The sequence below is a fragment of the Bufo gargarizans genome, chromosome 6 (assembly GCF_014858855.1).
Source record: "Bufo gargarizans isolate SCDJY-AF-19 chromosome 6, ASM1485885v1, whole genome shotgun sequence".
Taxonomy (NCBI): Eukaryota; Metazoa; Chordata; class Amphibia; order Anura; family Bufonidae; genus Bufo; species Bufo gargarizans.
Window position 1 is genome coordinate 354,185,020 of NC_058085.1, and position 10,142 is coordinate 354,195,161.

Below are 10,142 nucleotides of genomic sequence, written 5' to 3' on the forward strand. Positions count from 1 at the left end.
TAGTACTACAGCGACTGCACCACCAGCAACGTAGCCAGGTGGGGGTTCAGCTTGTAGACAAGTTAATTGCTGGTAGAGAAAAGTTTTTTCATGACCAAAAGTTCCATTATAGATATCTCATGATGGAGCCGAGGACACAGAGGAGTCTTAGCAGGTGAAGAAGAAGGTGATGATGATACCCTACTGCTTGGGGAAGCTGGTTGGCTGGCACAAAGAGGACCAGGAGAAGATAGACAGACTTGTTCTGAATGGGAATGCTTGCCAGTTGTATTTTCCCAAAGGATCCAGTGATGCTGCCTCATGTGCTGCACTAGACCTCTGGTACCTATAATTGTGTTTGAATGGCTACAGCTTATTTTAATCCTGCAGATCTTGCACACCACTGTGGTTTTATGTACCCGCCTTGTGGAGAAAAGTTGCTCGCACAGAGCTACAGGCAGACAAGCTGAGCTTAGCTCTAGCAACTTTTGCGACTAACCCACCCACAGCATCAGCAGCATCACCAGATCCCAAAGCATACATGGCCCTGGCTGTACATTGCCTCTGCTCTTTATTGCTGCTGCCACCGCTCTTCTCCACTGATGTTCTCCCTCCTCAGCACCCCAATCTGACTCCCAGTTCCTGTCCTCAACATCCCTGCCACTTTTATCAGACTGTGAGATATCATAATGGGCTCCTCGGCCCCCCTTCACTGTTCTGCGTTTTCCCTGATTGCCATTGTCACTGCCCCCACCATCAATGCAGTGGCTACCGGTGCCACTATTACCACCACCATCAGCACAGGTATGCCTGGAATCAACAGCCTCCTCCTCAGGGCAGCCAAACTGTGAGAGTCCTCACACAAATTGTGCACAGGAAGACTCTCTTGACTCTCTGCCATAGGGTGTGGTAGGGTTTTCTTGCCACTTTTAAGGAAAAAGGAAGGTGCCCCACTAGGAAGGGGCAGTGAAGACTGAGACGACACCACTGAAAGACTTCTATGGGGGTTCAGGGAGGACGAGCAGGGAGAACATTGTGACCCCTGGCTCCACGGCACGGTGTCGGACTCTGAAGTTACCTTCACACTATCCTGCTGTGACTGAAAGGAGAAGTGAGCCATCCAATCCACAATCTCATCCTCTTTCTCCTCAACTTAAATGTTGCGCCTTTCTGAAGCCAGCAGGGACAACTGCCGCCTACTACTACAAATATTACTTCTGGTTGGATAGTTGGTGTTGTTACTACCCACATTCTGGCTCTGGGTCTTTTGTTTTGGAACCCTTCCGTAGCCTAGACATTTTTGTGCCTCTCAGATAATGTTGTGCACCACCCTGTGTATTGGTGTAGTAAATGCGTATGCTGCTTTATTGAATTCAACCCCTCCCCCCAAAAAAATAAAAATAAATTGCAACTGTGTGGAAACTGTGTATACGAAAATGGACGATTGAGGCTTGACACCCAATTTCACGTTAATACACACAGGTAGATTGCTGCTACACCTTGGTTGTTGCTTCAGTAATCACGCATATATGCTGCTTAATTAAACTGAACCATGCCCTCCCAAAAAATATTTTAATTCCAAACGTGTGGAAACTGAATATATGGAAACAGATTATTGAGGCTTGACGTTCAATTTCCTATTAAAACACAAAGGTAGATTGCTGTTATACCTTGGGTTGTGCTGCAATAATCATGTATATATGCTGCTTAATTAAACAGAACCCCCTAAAAAAAATGTAGTACAACTGTGTGAAAACTGTGTATATGGAAATGGATGATTGAGACTTGATGCTCAATTACATGTTAATACACACAGGTAGATTGCTGTTACACCTTGGGTGTTGCTGCAGTAATCACATATACTGTATATGCTGCTTAATTAAATAGAACTCCACAAAAAAAGAATTTCTGTGAAAATTGGGGAGGGGGGCAGAGTATTTGCTTGCAGGTAGCTGCTTTTGAGGTCTACACTGCAGCACCTGTACTTCTGATGGCAGGAACAGCCAGCCACAGCTCCTGTCTTCTCTCTCCCTAAGATCGTTTTCCTGGCAGACACTGTCAAACTCAACCACTCTCATTCACAGCCCAGCACAGAATGTCGTTCTGCTTGTTCTGCTAAGGCACCTCCCTGCCTTCTGCAGCAGTGATTGGCTCATCCTAGATGTCTGTCAGCCTGGGAGCCAATCAGGGCAAGCCCTCCCCCCACCACTTTATCTCAGGGTCATGTGAGAACCCTTCTTCTTCCTACCTAGTGATTTTTTCTCACTGACATGTGCACTAAGATGGTCCTCGGTTCGGTCCAAACTGGTTCGCTCATCTCATATATACATCCACAAATGATAACATACAGAGTCAGGTAAGCAACAGTCACCATAGCCATGTACAAATTAGCAAGCTCCCCATCGGCCAGTTCCCAACATGGCATCAGGCCGACACCCATATTATACAAAAAGAAGTAATGGTAGAAAGACACATCTTATCCTGATATTGTCTTCAATGGAGCTAAGTTCTTTATTACATAGCTAGATGTTTTCTAGTCACCTGGCCCCACCTTGAGGTCCTCAGTGTGCGGAAAGCATACTTCAGACTTCAGGAACGCAGCCAGGCATCAAGCACTACTTTTCAAAGTCAACTAGACTTTTGATCATGTTACAAAGTAATTGTCTGGGTATGTTTTTCCAATCAGTCTATATGCTTATTGTTGGCATGGCCGGAGCATCAGGACATGATTAAGATGATCTTATGATCTCTTGCTGTGGACAGGTCTACATTGAAATAAGAATAAAGAAGGCAAATGGGATCAGTGTTGTGTCCTAACTGAGTAATGGCATGGAGATCACGTTTTCATGTTTTTAACGGATTGTTCAGCGTTAACAAACCCATTAACTCATTCACACAATGCACTTAAAAACCAATAGTTAATCAGAAGAGATATTGAATTTGTTAACACCTCTACTTACACATCATACACATAACAAAAACCCTTAAAGGGATTGTCCAACTGAAAAACAAATGGTGGCAGCAGGCTCATATGGGGGGGGGGGGGGGGGGGAAGATGCTGCCAGGGTCCTTGTGATTTCTACTTCCGGATCAGAGGACATCACTGACCATAGCTGCGACCTACCTTAGCCATTTCCTGTGTGTCGAGAGGACCAAAAAGTAAAGCCCAGCGTGACCCTGGGCAGCATTGAAACAGGAGTGTTGTGGGATCAGTAAGGTATCACTTTTTTAGCCCCCATTGTGCTCACTGTCACACCCTTAACTGCCCTGCGTAAAAATGTGTGATGTATTACATGTATAATGTGGCTAATTGATCATAAAGGGGGTATTTTGTGGTCTCTTTTTTTTGCACCAATGATTTTGGCCTCCCTTTTGCTCTTAAAGGTAGTAGCCAGGGGCCAACACGATCTGATAGGGTCCCATAGCAAAGCTTAGTAGGGGCCTCACTGGACCACCCAGTTTACCAGCACACGTGTCAAATACTCCCACGCAATGCAGAATGCAAAGCGCAATGCCCTAGATTTCTGATGTATCTACAATCTTTTTCATTAAAGGGAACCTGTCACCTGGATTTTGTGTATAGAGCTAAGGAAATGGGCTGCTGGATGGCCGCCAGCACATCCACAATACCCAGTCCCCATAGCTCTGTGTGCTGAGATGAGTCCTGTCCCTGACTCATCTCACTTACAGGACTCATCTCAGGTTAATTTGCATATGTATAAAATTGTTTTGTTTTTTTACACAATAAAAGCACACAGAGCTATGGGCACTGGGTATTGCAGATGTGCTAGCCATTTTAATTTAAAAAAAAAAGACATTTTAATTAAAAAAATTGTAAGAAAAAAAAGTTGCCCTTGGCCTTACCCGCTTTATCCAACCTCTATGTCAGGAAATGTGGCTCTTGGTGCTTTGAAAATATGGTGCTCATCCAGACCACCATATTTCTCAATGTATTTAGACCAGACAACTTGCATAAAGACATTGATAAATCTACTGCTTCACTTTGCATATAACAAAAAACGGTCTGCCTGCAGCTTCCACTAGAGGGAGCTCAGTGCATAGGAGTTTATATAGTTACCATTGTCTGCAACAGAAGCTGTAATAATCTCTTTGAACTGTGCTACCCCTAGTGGTGGCTGCATGAAAATGTAGCGATTTTTTACATCAGAAAGAGAAAAAGGAGATTAGTGCCGGGCCCCTCCCAATAAAATACATTAGATATTAAACATTTTAGAAGTGAATTAACTCTTTGCTGTGGTCCTCTGGGTCACTGCACAAGTCCTGAGTTTACTAAGGGCCCCATGAAATCTAATACGCTGCTCCACATTTTCACATTCATTTTATGTATGTGTCTGCTATTCTTGAATATGACAGCTTTGTGCTTACACCACGTTCCTGGCAGGTGCTGGTCAGTTTCATAGGAGCTCCTGGGTGCAGGATGCCAACAATCTGTAGGATCAATATCTAACTCAGTAAATCGCACTGGTCCCATTGTACATGAATGCTTTGTCAGGACATGTGGAAGCACTGCATTACAGTGGATGCTTGATGGAGAATTGAAAAGATGACCAGCAATTTATTGCATTAGGAGTCTTATGTGCAAGCTGCATATTACTAAAGGACACCACAAAGCATTAGCTCAGGTACTTTCATCTCAGAAATTGGAATAAAAGTACCTCTCTTTAGATGAGTAACCCAGATTGCATCTATATTTGGACGCCGTCGCCCATCTTATATACAGCATTAGCTGCCATTGGTTGGTGTCTAGCGAGGACAACATCTGCATGGAGTTTTGTATCTTCTCCTTGTGATTCCTCCAGGTAATCCTGTTTCTCCCAACACCCCAAAAACATAGGTTACTTGGCAAAAAATGTGCTTATTAGTCATGTCCTCTTTCCACAGGTTTCAGACACTCAGAACAGGCTGGGATCTTGCAGGAAACCAGAGAAGGAAGTTACTCGGATGGTTGTCATAATGATCCTGGCTTTTCTCATTTGCTGGACACCATATGCTGCTCTTTCTATCCTGGTCACGGCACATCCCACCATAAAGTTGGATCCACGTCTCTCATCAATCCCAGCATTCTTTGCAAAAACGGCTTCCATGTATAATCCCATAATTTACGTATTTATGAACAAACAGGTACAGTTTATATGTTCTCTTTCCATTTCAAGTTTATATAACACTCAATCTTTTCAAATGCCTCAGAAAAAGGTTTGACTTGATTATGCTACTTAAACAGGTGTTCTAGTAGGTAAAAGTTAACTATCAGATCGGTGGGGGTCCTACCGCTGGGACCCATACCGATCATGAGAAATGACCGAGTGGCTGGTCGCACATGCAGGGGTTACTGGGCCCCTTTAGTTGGGATTGGGGGAAGGGTTGCAGTGGTAGGACCCCCCCCCCCCCCCCCCCCCCCCCGATCCTTTGGATAGGGTATAACTTTTACCTACCGGAAAACCTTGGTAGTATCTGTGTGCAGACCTACAGTTCCACAGTTCCAACCTTCAAAAATTAGAGAATCCTTATATGGCACCCATAGAGCGCTGGCTCGGCTATTTCCGTCGGCCCCATAGAAATGAATGGGAGCGGTGGCCGTGCATGCGCGGTGCGCTCCTATTCACTTCAATGGGAGAGGCGGGGAGCTGCGCCTGGTGGTGGACGGACCCAGGGAAACCCGGGGTCCTCCAGCCACAACTCTCCCTAGCTCCGTTCTCCGTGTAGGTGCGGGTCCCAGAGGTGGGACCCGCACCTATTAGACAATGGGGGCATATCCTAGCGATATGCCCCCATTGTCAAAGATGGGAAAAACCCCTTTAATAAGTCCAGTGGGAATACCCCTTTAATTATTTCTGCTTACACAAGGGTCAGTTGTCAGGGGACAAATAAGCAATTAAAAAAAAAAATTAAACATACAGTGCTTAGAAACAATGTATATCACATGATCTAACTAAAAACTAAAAAAATCTACAAATAAATAGAGGATTTATATATTTCCATTTCTGACTTGATTTTCACTACTATCCATAAATGAGAAATTATGTTTTCAACTGGAGAGTGATGAAAGTGAACAGCCCATTAGAATAGCTAAGTTACATCATGTATCAGTCAATGTAGGGGTATTTAACATAATTTTCAAAGTGGAGAGTGACTGGATGAAATCTCAGTCATTTAATTTTAATGTGCTGTTTGTTTGATTGATACCTTGCTTTTTTTAGTTTTTACGTGATTTCTTTTATTTTAATGGTATGAACAAACTACCACCAAATTTGTAAATTGAGATGGGCTGGTTTCATAGCATACAGTACTTATTTTTCCATCTGTGACACAAACGGGGCACATGATGATGTGTTTGTATGGGTGTAATGGCCGGCATATGGTGCCGGATTCAGTAACCAGGACAGATGTAGCTGGTCTAAAGGTCTCTCTTTATTGAAGTGAAAAATAGGCGTTGTAGTACATCCAACAATAGCAAAACACTGTTCCAACTGTACACAGTGCAATTCTTCCCAGATAATGATGCATAGCTTTAGGCAAGGATGGAAGTTATGGCCCTCTTCCCTCTCTATCTGTGTCTTCCTGCAGAATTGATAGAGGGCAATCATACTCTTGCAATGGTGGCTGTAATTTCCACTGAGGGATATAGGATTTTATGACTGGTCAGGTGTCCAGGTGTGAAGGGTGTCTAAACAGTGTCCCTCACTGCAGTAAAGTCTTAACAGCTTTTAGTAGCAGGTTATCTTACTGACTCTTATGCTTAGCCATGCAAACTCTAGGTTCTCTAGTTCTCTCCTTTGTCTTACTCCTTCTCTCCTTCTGTAGATCATGCAGAAATTGGTGAGTGTCTGTAGCTTTTTAGGCCTAAGAAGAGGGAGCACAAGACACTGCTTCCTCTCCATTCCCTTCTAGACTGCCTAGAGCTAATGGTGGAGTCAGTCCACCCCTAACCTCCTACAAGGGCTGAGCCAGGATTATAAACCCCGGCTGTGCCATCCATACATAGTTATGCTGGATACAATGCATAACATGATAATAGAGGGATGCCCAACCTGCGGCCCTCCAGCTGTTGCAAAACTACAACTCCCAGCATGCCTGGACAGCCTACAGCTATCAGCCTATAGCAGGGCATGGTGGGAGTTGTAGTTTTAAAACAGCTGGAGGGCCGCAGGGTGGGCATCACTGTGATAATACATGACAGTATATAACATAACAAACCATTTGCAGATACCCTTTGCTCTGGGGTAGTGCACAAGCCAACATCTGGAATTGGTGTTTTTGCTTAAAAAAAAAAAGGTGCAAAAAATTGTCACAAGAAAATGTAAAAGTCCAGAAACCCCCTAGCAAAAACATGAGTGAACCCCAAAACTCTCTTAAAAGGGTTGTCTAGGATTAGCAAACAATGTCTGCTCTTCTCCAGAAACAGTGTGATGCCTAAAAGAAGCAAACTTTTCTTATGCTCTGACTCTTCTCCCTGTTCATGGCTCCTTTTTAACTCTTAATGCTGCTGATGGATCTGGCAGCATCCTCCTGATGTCAGGTTCCCTTTAATGCAACATTGTCTTTAGGCTGCCTTCACAAGTGGCAGATTTTGTTGCAGAAATTTCAACCATGTGAATAGCCCCATTGACTCCAACTGGTCCTGAGGATGGCAACGTGACGGCCATTTTTCCTGTTTGTGTGAAAGTAGCCTTCACAATGCTCATGTCGGTCTGTAGATCTGCAGCATTCATAAAGGAGAACCAGTGACCTGCCCCATTATAGCTTTTGTAAAGTTGGGTCCGTGCTGGGATATTTCTTTTGTGCCCTTTGTGATTATGACTATCCGTATGTGGAATGGTGTTTTAATGACCCAGTTTTTGCCTGGCCGTGTGCAGACTGTTGGCACCATCAGGAATGGGGAAGGGGTTAACTCCAACCCTTCCTCTGGCCCCGCATACCAACCGCATCTAAACCCTTCAATAACGACACTGACACCGTTCAACTTTTAACCCTTTATTTTGTTGGGTGGTAATCGGCCACAGCTTTATTCAAACGGCAAAAACCATAAACCCTGAACCGTGCTCTCCGCCAGCCGCTGGTCTCCCAGCGGGCAGATCCGCCCATTTTCCTCCAACACCTTTACGATGTAATAACTTGCCGCCAGCTGTGACTTTTAGAAATTCCAACGAGGCACTTTGCCTATATAACCTTTCCCCTGAACCACGTATAAACACACCATTCGAACGAGGCACCACACTACCAACTCACAAGGGAGGGACAAAGCGCTTCCGCTCAAAGAGGGAGAGGAGAGGCGGGACAGTGGCATATATGCCCTCCTGGACGCCCGCCTCCTCCCCTAACCGGATCCCTACATTAACCCCTAACTGCCTAAGCAAAACGGGTGCCAGGGGAGGATAATACAAAAGAGGGAATAAGAAAAGGGGGGGGGGGGAGGACCACCAGTCCCTGCCCACCCTCCCTAAACCGTCGGGTGGCCACCAGGATCGATAAGGCCATCCAAAACCTTGATCATGGTCTCCTCCTCTCTGTACGCCTCAGCATCTGAGTAACATTGACTGTGCTATATCATTTCTGGCGTGCATGGTAAAAGATGAACAAAGTCAACGACTGGCATGTTAACTTCACCGTCTGAAGTGTCAAAATGAACTTTCTTCAGCGCTTGGAGGAAACCATTTCTAGTACTCTCTAGTAAACCGTAACTGTTGATCTGGTGTTCACCTAAGGCCCATCTTGTATTTTCTCCATGCTGTTTAGATCCTATTATAGCGTTTTGTCCAAAAATGATACAGAAACTGTGGTGTGAAAATGGTGCTGAAGGGGTTGTACAGTATTTTTTATATTCATGGCCTATCCCTGGGATGGACCACCAAAATCAAATCGGCAAGGGTCCAGCGCCCCACTTACTTTTGGGGAGTAGTTGCGTTGCTAAAACAGGCACCAAACTGCACAGCTCCGTCCATGGTGTAGTGGACATAACTGGTTACTGCAGAGCTACTTCCATTGAAGCAAATGGGAGCAGCGCTGCAATAACCAGTTCCATCCACTACACCTAAAGCTAAAACATGTGGTTTGCAATGGGTGTTATATACTGACCAATTTAATTTGCCATTTTCTTCAGTTCAGGAGGTGTCTGCTTCAGATGTTCCACTGCAATGACCTAGAAACAAAGGAGTCGAATAACCCAACTTCAGAGCGGGTCGTGTTAAACCGTTCTAACCACGGTGGGGAGATGCAAGCCATAGCAGCGCACATAACCTCAGACCGAAAGACGGAAGAACAGCAGAGCAGCTGCAACTCATTTGCACAGCTTCCAACATCAGAGAACAAAATTTATCCTATGTAGACTCAATATATATATTTATATTATTCAGTATGTGCTGATTATTATATGGACCTGAGTTCTCTTCCACACGGCTTCCACCAAGAGGATTATACGAATTACTCGTCAATGCACTGTTATATAGAAACCATGTGACTGTGGAAATGCGTTTCATCCTGAAAATGTATGATTACACAAAAATAAAGGTTCAGTCACAATATATATTGCATCACATTAACTGTAGGGGACTGTTTTCAAAGGAAGGAAATGGGGAATAATGCTATAATAATACTGCCAGAATTATACTTTCATATACCCATATTATGCCCACCTAACACTTCTAGGGTTAATTCACATTTGCATTGTACCATGGAGGTACTTTATGCACAGGAGGATTCCCTGGAATATACAGTACATATAATGTAGACCTCATTATAGACAAAAAAATATATACTGTGCAGTTTACATTTTTACTTGATGCCTCTGTGTGGAATATCGAATCAGACAATGCTATTCCATACAGCTGAAAAGAAGATATACGTACATATACCAGTCCAGCATGTCCTTTTGCCTGGCTGACCTGTTGCATGTGCGCTTGGCAGCTGAAAGCATCTATGTTGGTCCTATGTTCTGAGAAAAATGATGTTTTATTATATGTAAATGAGCCTCTAGGAGCAACGGGGGCGTTACCATTGCACCTAGAGGCTCTGCTCTCTCTGCAACTGCTGCAACCTCTCCACTTTGACAGGGTCAGATGTAATGGTGTTTTCACTGTCTGTCCCTGTCAAAGTTTAGAGGGTGCAGCAGTTGCAGAGAGAGCAGAGCCTCTAGGTGTAATGGTAAC

The 10,142-nt window shown here is 44.3% G+C and overlaps 1 protein-coding gene across 1 annotated transcript in view; it reads left to right on the forward strand.

The window, feature by feature from the left end:
- The window catches only part of LOC122941518 (opsin-VA-like), a 69,443-nt gene extending 59,946 nt beyond the window's left edge, over positions 1-9,497 (forward strand). Inside the window, exons 4-5 of the mRNA XM_044298834.1 lie at positions 4,882-5,121; positions 9,098-9,497. Of these exons, the coding sequence (XP_044154769.1) occupies positions 4,882-5,121; positions 9,098-9,322 (465 nt within the window). The 3' untranslated portion in view covers positions 9,323-9,497. The remainder of the gene's footprint in view (positions 1-4,881; positions 5,122-9,097) is intronic.
- Positions 9,498-10,142: the final 645 nt, after the last annotated feature.